A 14,206-nucleotide genomic window follows, 5' to 3' on the forward strand; every position below is an offset into this window, starting at 1 on the left:
CGTCTTATATGAGATTGTATGAACAGCTCATACAGTAGTTATGGAAACAAAGTGCAGTGAGGAAACCATGGAGGTGAAATCCAAGTAGAGAAAGCTTTTATTGTGAGTTTAAACTTAAAACTTTGAGCTGTTTAAACATATATCTCCACTTACACAAGGCCTGAACATCCGTCTATCACATTGCATTTACCTTTAGTTTGACACAAATGCCATGATTGGCTGTTTTTAAAGATCTTCTGCTTTTCAATACAAAAGTGTTACATCTCATCAAAGGGGTCAACTACGGTCAACAACCGTGGCCGAGCCTAAACTCTAAAGGCTTGTTTGGATTTGGTGGCAGTGGCTGAATGAAATCATGCAGCTGATTGAATGAAAGGTTGCGTTGACTCGCCGGGAGACAAACCTGATGATTTGTCTGCCACAGCTGATTGGAGGTGAGTTGAAGGAGGACAGACAGCTGCTCCTCCGTGTCTCTGCTGATTGTCGGCCTTCTTTCAAGGCAGCAGGTGAGTGACGTGAGTGGAACTTTAGTTTACGCTTACAGCTCCACAAGAGAAAGGAGAAATAAGAAGTGGAGCCAATGAGCAGATTTCACTTCAACATTTTTATTTATCGCGAAACATAAAACAATATTGTGGGTCTTTGCCACATACACTATGTATTCACATAATACACCATACAGCTACAAAGAGAGAGAGAGAGACTGAACAAAAACACTTTTTACATACTGCATACTTGACATGAAAAATAAAGAACCAAGAACAATCCTAAAACTCAAAGAGGAATGTAGCTGCCAGTCGTGTGGGTGTGTTTTCATGTGAGCCAGCGTCCGAGTTTGAGGAAAGAAACCGAATCAGATGTCACGTCGTCCACTTCTAAAGTGGGCCGGAGAGTGAGAGACGCACGTGTGTGTGTGTGTATGTTTGTGTGTGTTTGCGCCTGAGGGACAAGATCTACAGGGTGATTAAGGTACAGAAGAGGGAGGCAGTACACACTTCTCCAATCGTTTCAGCATCTTGGCATCCCGTGAGCGTGAAAACAAACATTTCAGTAAGATTCGGTACTTGAAGCACCAAAACCCAAACCCGGATAACAGTCTTCATATAATATGACGCTATCGCAGTCCAGGTAAGAATAAAATACCTTTTCACGTACAATATGGAATGAATATTTGTAGAGAATGTGTTCTACTGTTTGAGCGTAGAGCCCCCAACCCCCAACCCCCCCCGTGAAACGAGATGATGGTTTTTGTAGCGTCGTAACAAAAAGACTTCAGCACCAGGCAGCTTCACCTCACGCCAAACTGCTTGCATCCTAATGCACAATTCTCTAACATTCTCAGAAAAATATTTGTGTTTTCCACAGTGACCTGAAGGTGTCGCATCGTCGCATCGTAGCATCATAGCACCAGCGTACCGACCGCCCCCGTTTTCACTGTGTGTACAATGTATGCTTAGCATCCTTTCTTAGGTACATGTGTGTGTTTGTGTATGTGGCTCCTCGAAAATCGACTAAACCGGGACCTGTTTGACCACACGGTACCAGTCCGACCCCCCTGCAACGGTCAACCTTAGGCCGGCTGGCACGTGTGTGTCAAAGACGCAACCGTTAAAGTAAATAACCGCCGCCCTCCAGCGGGGCGCCGTAATTCTGCTGCCAAGTACAAACTTCCTACTGTGATAACTAGAGTACATAATATTGATAGATACATTTAAACAAGCAGGGAGGCAATCTCTTACCTGATAGTCTAGCACAACTGACAAAGATTGCAGGGCTATTCCTCGTTAAACTCTGCCTGCCGGAGAACGCCTCAGACTGATTCCAAGATTGTCAGAATGTTCCGACGCGTCCCCCCGCGCACATGCTTAACGGTCGGTTAAGCTTTCAAGTGCAACTCTACTGATTAACATTATCGTACAGTATATACCACGTTTATGGCCTTTAAATTTGTCCGCAGCTTACTCACTAATTTTTCTGCTGTTGTCCGAGAACCACATAACTACTATGTTGGTGAATGAACTGAAATGTTGCGTTGTCCTTTCAGAGATCGATTTATCTGAAGCTTTCTCCATATGAAAGTCCAGCTGTTCTGATATTTGCTGCCAATTTTTAGTGTCTGAATTATCTGCAGTTGTTGGATAATTTGGTGCATGGATATGAGGGCAGATCCTGGACCAGATCATTTCACTTCAGGATGAGGTCAAATCAACCTATCAAACCCAGAAATGGGGACGTTGGAAAGTTTGAAAATCTCCAGCAGATGTACAAAATGATTCCAAAATGCTAACTTGAACATCTGAGCGTGTAAAAACATCTGAGGATTCTGGATTATTCCTACAGAAGGCAGAAAGAACCACAGCGCTTCAGGATCCAGCAGGCCGAGCCGGAGCGCCGCTGTAATCTGTCAAGGGAAGTTGAAGTGCAATCACTGGACTGGAATATCAGCCTGATGATGCAATGATGTTTATCCGAAAAGTCACAAAAACATCAAAACATCTTGGTTCTGATATTCCAAACTAGTGATTGCACTTCAGCTTCTCCTAGCTGACTCCCTACTACACACACGTTCACCTGGAGCTCAAAAATGAACTCTTGCTCGAGCTTTGGATGAGTTTGGGGTTTTCTTTTGAGTGAAAAGACGATCATAGGTTCATCAAGAATCTCTTCTAATGCCTGAATGGACCCTGAGCATCAAACAGAAAATTCTCTGACATTCCCCAAATTTGGAAAACGTTTAGTAGTTATGTGGTTTCGGAGGAATGGCCAGCTCTAGCGAGTCACAAAGTGTGTCTGACGAGTGTAGCTTTGTTGGGGAGATCACTTTGTGTTAGCAGGTGACCGGTGTCTGTGTGTCTGTGTGTCTGTGTCTATGTCTGTGCGTGTCAGTTACACACTGACAGTGGGGGTACAGTACTTCTAAAAGCAAAACAGCAGTGTTACTAAGCACACATTTACACACAACACATTGAGACCACGTGTTGTTTACTGTTTGTTAAGGGCCGTCAGAGACTTCAAAATACCCCCCCAGTCATTCATGATTTTGTTAATATCCCTCACAAGTTAAATAATCTTACCTAAATATTTTAATATTTACATTTTTTATCTCTCTCGTGAGAAAAAAAAAAAAAAACTAAGCTTCAAGTTGTCAATAATCGGCTCTCTTTTTGACATTAAAATCAAGATTAAAAGTGCTTTTATAAATCTTTTCTTCTATGTACAATTTGTATTAACTATATCAAACAGAAGATGAAAAAACAATCATTATCATCACCACATAGTAATAAATAAGAGTAAAAAAGCAGGTTAAAATGAGTGTGGAGAACTAGAGCACACAAATGGACATATGCATGATTCTCTGCCCTCAGTAGCAAGTTGTGATCGTGACCAGTGTCTCTACAGCGTGAGGTAGAGAGCTGGAGACCCTCCCTACAGGTTACAGGGTCTTTCACAGACGACCAGGGCTTCGATCCAAACCACCACCCAGCAGCCGGGATCCAGTTCTGGAATTTGGAAGTAAAACCATGACACCGAATGTTTGCAGTCAGTGGTTGGTTGGTGGAGAGTGAAAGGTAAAGTCACAGGACTCCAGCCGGGCTACGGAGGAATCGCTCTCTCTTTGGTCTTTCTTTGCTCACACACTGTTCCGTCGTTTAGAAAAAAGAAAAAAGAAACGACACACACGCACGCCCAGTGAGAGAGAGAGAAAGAGAGAGAGAGCTTGTTCAATGCAAGCTGCTTCTCCTCTCAGTGTGCAGTTGTCTGTGTACTTACAAGAACTTGGCTCCAACAATGCATTGAGCAACTGCATGGGTGGTAAGATGTCTCAGCCCTGTACAGTGTACTTTGATTAGGACAACGTTGCCACAATAACTGCAAAAAACACCTCTGACTGAACCAGTTCTCCTGCTTAGCGGCGGTGGTTGTTGTTGACATGCCGCCACTTACGCCCTCAGGTGGCAATTTTTGATTTTGCTGGCTCTGTAGTGACGAGGTGTTTGGTGTGAAGGACACGCCTCGCTCTGCTTAAAGATGACAGCACCATGCAGAAAAAGGAGTGGGCCCTTCACAGTAAATCAAGTGTTAAGGGAGAGCACCAGGATGTGTGTAGGAGATCAATGTTGTTACACCACCGTCTCCACCGTCACCCTCTCATCCCAAAGCACCTTCAGACTTTGCACGTTTCTGTGCCGTTCACTCACAGTTGGACCAACATGGACTCTGCCTTGAGCTGCTTTGGTGAGACCCATCGACGGGCTGTAAACAGGGTACAAGCCCGTCCTCTACTGGCTTAATGGAGCTCAAGTGCTTGTAGGCTTGTGTGTGTACATCTCTAGAAAAGGCGGTCACTGCCGCCCTCTAGAGTGTACACAGGGAAGTGCTCTCCACTGTTTTGAAGTAGGAAGCTGACGAGTGCCACCCGTTCCTCTGTATTAAAAGCAGATCTGGGTCAAAAGGCATTTGCAATTGTTTTTGAGCTTTCTAAAGCGTTGGAGAAGTTCTACAAATGCACCAGTTTGCTACACAGGAAGATGGAATTCATAAAAGCGAGAAACGTCCTGCCTACTTTTTGGATCGAGTTGATGTAACTAAATCCAAATATTCCGGTACTGCACCGAGGTGAAACCAACACGTTCACTTGCAAAGACCACTTGAGCCAGATTTGACTTCGAGCACCCAAGTACAGCATCAAGTGCCATGAAGAGTAGCGGAATGAAAATTGATCAGAGCTGGAAGTTGAGCACCAGTCAAAAGCTGGAGGGGTGTAGAGGAGGAGGAGGAGCGCATATCTCCGCACCACAAGAAAGGGATTTGAACCTGCAACTTGTTCTGCTCCTGTTTGCCATCATTTGGTTGTTTTCATAATTTAGAGTTTAGATCTGTTTGTTTGTCTGTCCAATCGTAAAGGAAGTAGAAGTTAATTTCATGTCTAATGTGACCATCCTATATTGTTCATATCATATTTATTTATTGCAATCTACCACAAATCAAACACAACAGATTGGAGTCAGGGCAGGTTAACTATGATTGGAGCCTTAATGAGTGTTTGTATAAAATGAGATTTAAGATTCTTAGTTGTTCTCTTGTGAGGTAGATGTGTGCTCCTCCTCTAAGTACAAGACTGACAAAAAAAACAAAAAAACAAACAAAACAAAACAAAAAAGAACAAAGGTTAAACATTTTCCAAACATGGAAAAAGCAATCATCTGAGTCTGATCGACTCCTGATTTCAAAATATAGATAACCTAAAAAAAACAATCACATCATTAATAACATTAATGAAAACAACAATAAAAAACCCAACAAGTCTTCATTATAATACCTGTAATAACAAGATTGACAGTAACGATAGCGATCATAATAATATTGATAATAGCAATAATAATAATAATAGCAATAATAATAGCATTAAAATTCTATAAACAAGGAAAAGCAATGGAGTTCCTCTCAAGGGAGGAGAGAGGAAGAGCACCACAAGCAGTGTGTCTGTTGGCATAAATCCCAAACCACTGCCTGACATGAGGTAAAAACAATAAAAATCTCGCCTCCTCCAAGTGGACTGCGGAGGAGGCGAGATGCCAGACTGAGGGACGGCTGAGAGACATTCACCCTCCTCATCCCTCTCTCCAGCCCTCCACTGCACCACTGTGTAGCTAAAGGTCTCAGACAGACACTCGGTAGGGCCCGGTGAGGTTGGTGAAGGCATAGGGAGATACAGTAACAACAGAGTTGGTGTGGAATGTGGGGGCTAGTCGAGTCGCCGGCCCCTCCCTCTTGTCTATAGATTGTCCGGGTCCTGGACTAGCCCCGGCCAACGCCCCCCACTTGCGTTTCTTACTCAGGGCCTTGATCTCCTCCTGGGAGAGGCCGAAAGCGCTGGCCTCCTGCTGCCTCTTGAGGGCTCGCTCGGCCAGCAGCTTCATCTTGGCCTCCCACAGAGCCAGGCCGTGCATGGGCTGGTTGAGGTTCTTGTGCTGGTAGAAGACCAGGGAGATGCGGGAGGGGTGGGAGCGGTCGGGCCTTTTGAGCGGCGTGGTGGCATGTAGTTCCCGCTTAGCGCATTCGATCAGGATCGAGCCGTGGGCGGGCGCAACTGCTACTCCGCCGATATTGGGATCCAAGAAGTTGTGCTCGCTGTCTGACCACACCTCGTCCTCGTCCCGACTCCTGATGCTCTCTGCGTTGCTCATCCCTTGGCTCGGGTCCCAGCAGGCCTGATCCGACTGCTGCAGGGCATCGGGGAACAGGCGGCCTTCGGGAGCGGGGGATGGGGTATTTCCTGCCACTGAACCTCCACAAGACCTCCAGGCCTTCTCGTTGAGCCCAAGGGGAGTAGAACACCGACTTTCACCAGTTTTGGACCACATCTTGTCAGGGTAGGCTCCTGCAGGATTGCTGTGCTTCAAAACAGGACTATAACATGCAGGCACCATGCCCCAGGGATTGGGCTGTGGACTCGGAGCAGGGCTGGCCCAGTGCCTCGGGGTGCCTGGGCCTGGGGTGCCTGGACCGGGTGTGACAGGCCGTGGTGTACCTGGATGAGGGGAGCTGGAGCGTGGGGTGCCTTGGTGTATGCTACCTGGGAGCATGGTTCCTATATTTGGGGATGGACAGGGGGAGGGATGTCCCTGCAGCGACGGTGACGGTGCAGGCGAAGCAATGCGGCCATCTGAGCCAGGGTAGGACGTCCACTGCTGGCGGTAAGGAGAAGGCTGCTGCCGAGAATGCTGGTGGAACTGCTGCTTATCTGGATTCAGAGATGAGCCTTCAGAAGTTGGTTTTGGGTTCACTTGCCCGTCCCAACCCGTAGGCACAATACAGCCATTGTGTTTGTGCCCTGGCCAGGGAGCAGGCTGTGGTGTGGTGCAAGGTGTGTTGCCGCCACTGTGGCTCGGCGCCACGCCTTCGTTGATCGCCATGTCCATCGGCTCCTGTTTGATGACCGGGGTGCCCCTGTTGGACGTCTCAGAGGACACGGAGGAGGGCCGTGACTGGCTGTAGTCTGGATGGGAGTAAGCGCTGTGTTGCTCAGGGTGCTCGTGATAAGCATGCGCCAGTCTGGCCTGAAGGTTCTGAACGTCAGGCTTCCTGTCTACCTCAACCTTGCAGCCTGCTTTGGACAAAGCACCATTTCGACCCTCGTAGGTCTTCAGCTTCGGTGGGAAAAGTGCATTGGGGGGGTAGTTGTAGTAGCCATAGGGCAGAGTGGGCAGATTGTGGTGGTATCCATTTACTGGGCCTGGAGCAGAGGGCTGGCCAGGTGGGGGGAGGCCTCCCCTTGCATAGTAAGCAGGGTGGGTATACATGTTGAACGGGTCTGCTGTTTGCATGGGGTAGCCATCCACTGATCCATTAAAGGGCTCCTTCTTAATGTTGGGCTTCACTTCCTGTTTTACAATAGCTAAGTGTTTGAAACAGAGGAAAAAGAATCGTTAGAAACAAGCCTGTGTGCAGTAATGTTACCTAATCAAAATTCGATACTCGTGTATTGAAATTTAATAGAAAAATAAAAGCCGGGCGGTTTGTAATCCACTCATATGTTCGTCCATTCACTCCTCACATCCTAACACCCATTAGCGCCTTCACATGGAGGGTTCAGTCATTACAAGTTATGGTTCCATTCATGTGACCTCATCTTTTTAATGGTGGATTTAGATAAAACAATCGATACAAGTGAAAAATTAATTGACGTTTTCCTTACATACATAATATAATATATGACTTCTATGTTTTGGATTTTGAAAGTGCAGTGACAGCAGAATATAGCAAGCCTTATGTGCTTTATAAAGGTTGTTGGCCACTTTTATTGTCCACTTTCCCGCCTCTTTTGTATGAACACGCCGCTGAAGCTTTTCATTGACTACAAGCAATTTAAGACTTATTTGAATCGATATGCATCAGCTGAACACAAACAGTTGTGTGACTCACTAAGCTGGACACACACTCACCTTTATTGCCTTGGGGTTGAGGTGAACCTGTGACACAGACCTCAGCTTTCACCACCACTTTCTCTGGGGTCTCTTCCGTCTGATTAAGTTTAGTTTTCTTCTTATCTGTAGCCGCCTTCTTGGCGTCCCGGCGGCGTTGCCGGCAAGACTTGGCGGGCTCAGGCAACTTGCGCACCTCGCGTCGGAAAGCCTGAAGCACCTGGATAGCTCCCGTCTGCATCTTGAGGCGCTGGCCCTCCTCGCTGCCAAACTCATCAGTGACGGAGACCTTGTAAAGAGGCAACACGTGGAGCTGCTCATCCTCAGGAAGTTCGCCCACCGCGCGGTTGTCCTCCTTAGTCAGAGTACACACCTGGGAGAGGGAGGGGGGTTAGCAGGTTGTGCAATAAGCACAATTTGTAAGAATGATTAAGTTTAGTTGAGTTTGCATTTCTGATATTTCGGCGCGTTTGAAGCGGCGGCGGCATCTCTTCTTACCACAGTGCAGCCGTTGTGGAGGTTGTGTTGGTCCTTGTGAGCGTGAGCACAGAAGTCCATGCAGGCGGTGACGCCAGAAAATGGCCGACCCTCCTTCAAGCCCAGACGGCACTCTGGAGCTTTCGACTCCGTCTGGCACTGAGAGAGGAAACCGACATGGAATTAAAGCAGTTGGAACATAGATATCATTTCATTCATTGGAGACACACATAATATTGCCTTAATCACAGAACAGACAATAGACATTTTAACCAAACCACAATTGTAAACCCTCCCAAACTGTTTAGGACACATTTGACTTCATTCCTTGAGAGCTGTATGGACTGCACTTCTAAAGCGTTTTGTGTATGTTTGCATGTATATTTATGTGAGTGTGTACTAACCTGGTTACTGTAGGCCTGCGGGGCCAAACGCTTGTACAGGGGAGCCACCTCAGTTGCCAGTTCCTGGAAGTTATCCCTGAGTTTATCCTCCTGACATAGAAAACACAGGTCAAAGTCAGAACAGAACCCAGAGATAGCAGCTCAGCCTCAACATCCATTATAACAGCTCATATCTGCTTTAGGCCGAGCCAAGAAACCAACAAACTCCTCAGCATCATTAAAACCACAGCGCCCCCTGTACCTCTTCAGGTCGATCTCCTTGGAGCCTGAACTTTCGCGGGATTTTGCTGCGGGCGTACTTGCAGCCGTTGAAGTACATGCTCCAAGAGCAGCCGAAGGAGAAGGACGCGCCGCAGCTGTCGGGGTCCTTTCCCTGACAAGCACAGGTACGACTGCAGGGGGAGACAGCGAGCATGTTCTTACAGACGTGTAGACTCACAAAGAGGTTTGTGTGTTGCAGCATCAGTTTGTTTGTGTTTTCTTTCACATTTGTCTTTTTTTTGGTGTGACGCTGGGATGTGTGACTCACTCGTCGTTGAGGCCGCAGCGCCGGCTGGTGGGGTTTCCGAACTTGGTGAGTGTGTCGCTGACTTCGCGGTACAGCTTGTCGGCCAGCGCCTTGGGCACACCTTCCCAGGCCATGATGAGGATGATGATGACAGCATTGGCGCAGTGGTGGCCGGCTCGATGGCGCACCAAACACAGCAGCTTCTCCGTGTCGCTACCGCGACGGATCACCTGACAGAGAACAACAAGGCTCATCGTTATTTAAGCTTCACTCCGCGGGAAGCTGCTTTCATCCAGCCGTGATGTTTCACACAAAGCCACCACTTATTTGTTAGGAATTACGATCTTCAAACTTTATGTGGCACACACACACACACACACACACACACACACACACACACACACACACACACACAGGCTCTCTCTCTCTCTCTCTCTTCCTCACACACACACACACAAACACACTGCACTTGAGCTTTTAGAATGATGACATAATGCTTAAAAAAGCTTTTCAGTGCGATATTTCATCTGTGCTGATGCTGAAATTTGATCTCTTGATGACTTGACACCAAGTTTCCAAACCTTTCTGGATAAACTTTGTTGTTTTGGTCTTAAAGGGAAAATCCATTTATTCTATACAACATTCTCACATTTTCACCTCTCCTTATTGTTTATTGTAACACATTTTCCTGTAACTGTATACCTGAATGAACTATGTGCATTGGTCCAATGGTCTCCATGGTTACACCTTAAACCTATGTTAAATTACTCCTGTTCCTGTTGTTGTCATTGTGATTAATTTTCTCGCCATGTTCGCCTATTATTATTGGTCCAATATCATTCTCTATCAGCTATGTTGTCAAGCAGGAACAGAAAACACTTTGAGCTGCAGTTGTGTTAAGGCTGTGCACAGTTAATGTTTGTTTAATTGATACTGTTATATATTCCTCACATTCATTTGAGTAGAGAGATTACACCTCAAACACACACACATACACATACACACACACACCTGCATACTCATAACCAAGGTCAAAGTCTGAGGGGTCAAATCAGGTGAGATGGTTGGTGCTGAATGAGGAAAACACAATCATGGCAGGCAGCCAGCCATGATCACACACTTGTTATCCTCGTTTCTTCATCTTGCACAACTCACAGAACCACGAGTCACAAAAATACACAAATACAATAGGGTGTACTCTGTGAACTCATCTAAGTAGTATAGTATCAACAGTGTGTAAAAACAACCTCTTCTGGAATCTGCACTAATTTAGCGTTTGTGATGTTGCGAGCTGAGGACACTCCAGCTTACATACAGTGGGTTCACCTCACAAACTACTCAGTAAAAAGAAGTTTTTATTACTACTACTTTTGGATCCAGCACCTTTGGAACCTGTGATCTGCATTGATTTTCCAGATGGCAATTCAACCATCAATCAGCCTCAATCCCAAAAGTAAAAATCGCTAATTAATAATAATAGTGATAAATTAATTTGAATAATCATAATCAAACTCAGGGTCTCAGGTTTGGACCCCAATAATCAGGACTCACAGCCCATATGCTCACATCCTTACACATGGGGCTCAGAATTTATCAATCACCCATCTGTCTCCTTTTGCTTTGTGGCCCATTTAACATCTTTGTCATTTGTTGCCCTCCCTTACACACTCACTTTCTCTCTCTGTCACACACACCCACAGCTAACGACTTTATGGATTCAGAACAGCCAGTGTGTGGGGGTGAAGAGGGAGGGGGAGACCTCCTGCTGTTTTACTCACTGTGGGTGAGAAAGTTTGGTAGGAGTCTCCACATCAACCCTCGTTACCAAAATACACACACACACACACAGGGCATAAATCAGTGGCTGATTGGCTGTCACTGTCGTCAGGTAGGACAGAGGCCCAATCAGGCATCTCCCTGGCCTCCCTCCTGCTAACTTGCCTTCCTCCTGCTCCCTCGTGTGAGCAAAACAGGTATTTGACTGAAACAATGTCAAACTACAGACTGAAGCTCCAGGTGTGACTCACCCATTTGGCGATGGGACATCCCTGTGCGCTCTTTCCTTCTCGGCCCGTGTACACCACCTTCTCGATCCGGACGGCTTCGCCCTTCTCTCCATACCTGCACAGAGGGACAGAGTGTAAACCACACAGCAACTCCACACTCACCAGTTTTTGTTTCAGAGGAGGAAATACACAACAGAAGGTAAACGGACCATGAATCTCAATTGAACCTCACAAATGACCATATTAGAACAAGAGGGAGCGCTGCTCTTGTTGAAACCAAATGTTATCTAACTTATCGTGGGACATTCCACAGTGTAAAAGGGGCAGATAATGCCGATTTCCATGTTAGGGTCCGTTTTGGAACCTTTATCTGTACACCCAAACATGGATCCACTTCTTGTCTCCTTTGTACACTGAACACACTACAGCCTGATATATATTTGATTGTGTGACTATTGAACTACTACACACATGTAAGTATAATAATTGAGACCACAACCACTTTGTGTTGTAACTTTCATGTTTGAGTCCAGAAATGGCACAAATTCTCACTTGTGACTCTTTCAAATCACACTGTTGATATGGACAATTGTTAGCACATTAATGGAATACATGTTTGTGACAGTCGTATAGGTCAACTTCAGTGGTCTAAGCTGCTGGAGTGTTAACAAGGCGCAGCTGAGATTCACACACACACACACACACACGCGGCAGATGAACCAGCTACCGGGGGTTTATTTACATGTGTGCGTCAACAAGTCCCGACTTATTTTGTGGACACATTTCGGTTTGTTTGGTGTGCACATCTGTGTATGCCTGCTCGTGTTTGCAGATAATTAAAGAGTGTGTGTTTGCGTGTGTGTTTTCCTACAAGTCCAGACTGGGAGAGCATATAGGAGGAGGGTGGGATTAGAGTGCGTGACTGAGTGATGGGGTGAGGGGTCCTGGGTTTGTCAAATGTCCTCTCACGCCTCACGTCAGGCTTGGTAACCTGCCTTTGTGAGACCCTCAGCCCTGAGCAGATTTGGCGTGGTGGCGAACACACGTGGATCCTGCTGAATAGGAGCACCCCTAAGGTAGCTGAGAAAGTGGGAGGGGAGTGGGCTCCTTCACCACAGGGTGGCCGGGCCAGGGTCAGAGGTGAGTCAAAGGTTAGCTAAGAGCTACAGGGTCCTTACATCTTACGTCATCTCTCGAACAACAAAAAGTAGGCTCTGGCCTAACAACCCTGCCCCCAACTCAACCCCTGGTCTCCGGGGGACAGATGACTCATTGATCCTTTAGAAACCCAGCACCCCCCAGTGAACAACAGCTACAACACAGGACTGACAGCCTGTATGTGAACACACTGATTACTGTGTGGATTCCTGCCGTCACCATGAGGATGAGCGCTCTGACCGTCATGGCCGCCTCCACTAAGCCCGTCGTGTTTGTGCTCCTGTTTGTTTGTCTGCAGCAGGATCACCAAAAAAGTATTTCAAGGAAACTGTGGGCAGTTTGGACAGGTTCTAGGGAAAAACCTGTTAAATGTAGGTAGTAGTCAGCCTCATGGTGGCACTACAACAACAACAGCTAACCTAACATGGTGGAATCAAAGGTTTGTTGATTTGTCTCAATTTGTTGTTAAATTTTAAATCTTAAAGAGACATGACTCGGCCTCACATTACCCCTTCATGTTTAAAGCTCAGGGCCGTTCCTGCACTGACGCAGGTATTTCAGCTTCTTCACATTCAGGCTATTACACACAGTGCAGGTGAGCACGCTTTGCTTCTGTGAAACTTAACACAGGAAAAGACAGAGGAAGGGAGACAAAGATAAAGACAGAAAGACGCAGACAGGGAAAATCTGTTGACTACGCAAGACTCTCTCTCTCTCTCTTTAATAATATTTCTGCGTAAATTGAACAAACATTCAGTCCACGATGAGACTGTAAAGACTGATCTATCTCTTTATCAATAAGTGATGATGATCCTGATGCAATGCAGAATGAATTTGCATTTCTGTTCATTCTATTGAATTGGCACCGTATGCATTAATCACCAATATGCAGGCGGCTTATTAAAACGATTTGCTGATGCTGTCGGACGCTTTGTCATGGTAAATCCCATCTATCATATTGACTTTGAGATTATTTATCATTTTAATTATCAGCAAAGGCAAGATTGAAGACTTAAATACAAGTGACTCAGTTTGTTGTCCTTTAATTGCGAATAAAATCATTCAATCCCGCATTTGTTAACAGAAATAATTTATTTTGATCTCAGTGCACAAACCGGCACCATTTAAGGTTAACATCCGACTCAGATTTGAATTCCTCTCTTCCCCCCCTTTTCTCTTTCTCCATCTCTGTGATTCGATCTCCATCCCTTCTTCTTCCTCTCACTCTCACCATTGTCTGCTGCTATCCCTCTGCTTTTTGTTGTGCCTCTGATATGCTGACGATGCCAATATTTCCTGTTCCTCCAACTGGATTCTAGGTCACAAATTCCCTCAGGATAGAATGTGAGGAGGGGGGAAGGGGGGTGAGGAGGGACAGAAGGAAAATGCAAGGATATGGAGAGGGGAGAGTAGGAGGAGGAGGAAGGGGTAAGAGAAGTGTCACACCTCGTCTCCATCAGGTCTCGTATGGAGGCCACATTGGGTCCTGATCCCAGGTGATTGTAGTAGGGTCCTTCATCTTTCTCCAGGATTTGTTCTGGAAATGGAAAAATTGGAGCATGAGAACCCAGAACATCACAGATCCTCAATCTTATCATTTCCAATAATTCATTTCAGCAAAAACAACATGACGAATGAGCCAGTTTACTCACTGCATAAACACACAACATGAACTGTGTCCTTTGTCATCATGTGTGTCATTATGAGCTAATACGAGCATTAATACAG

General features: G+C 46.1%; 1 protein-coding gene across 4 annotated transcripts in view; it reads right to left on the reverse strand.

The window, feature by feature from the left end:
• Window positions 1–589: 589 nt before the first annotated feature.
• Window positions 590–14,206, reverse strand: part of tet3 (tet methylcytosine dioxygenase 3) — a 33,101-nt gene continuing 19,484 nt past the window's right edge. For all 4 annotated transcript variants that reach the window (XM_076151138.1, XM_076151135.1, XM_076151136.1 and 1 more), the window contains 8 exons: window positions 13,925–14,015; window positions 11,342–11,435; window positions 9,336–9,544; window positions 9,048–9,198; window positions 8,807–8,896; window positions 8,424–8,561; window positions 7,947–8,298; window positions 590–7,399 (listed from right to left, as the gene is read on the reverse strand). In XM_076151138.1, coding sequence (XP_076007253.1) covers window positions 5,661–7,399; window positions 7,947–8,298; window positions 8,424–8,561; window positions 8,807–8,896; window positions 9,048–9,198; window positions 9,336–9,544; window positions 11,342–11,435; window positions 13,925–14,015 — 2,864 coding nt within the window. In that variant the 3' untranslated portion in view covers window positions 590–5,660. The remainder of the gene's footprint in view (window positions 7,400–7,946; window positions 8,299–8,423; window positions 8,562–8,806; window positions 8,897–9,047; window positions 9,199–9,335; window positions 9,545–11,341; window positions 11,436–13,924; window positions 14,016–14,206) is intronic.

Source organism: Genypterus blacodes, unplaced genomic scaffold (genome assembly GCF_046128005.1).
Source record: "Genypterus blacodes isolate CSIRO-AG114 ecotype Tasmania unplaced genomic scaffold, CSIRO-AGI_Gbla_v1 ptg000053l_1, whole genome shotgun sequence".
Classification (NCBI taxonomy): domain Eukaryota; kingdom Metazoa; phylum Chordata; class Actinopteri; order Ophidiiformes; family Ophidiidae; genus Genypterus; species Genypterus blacodes.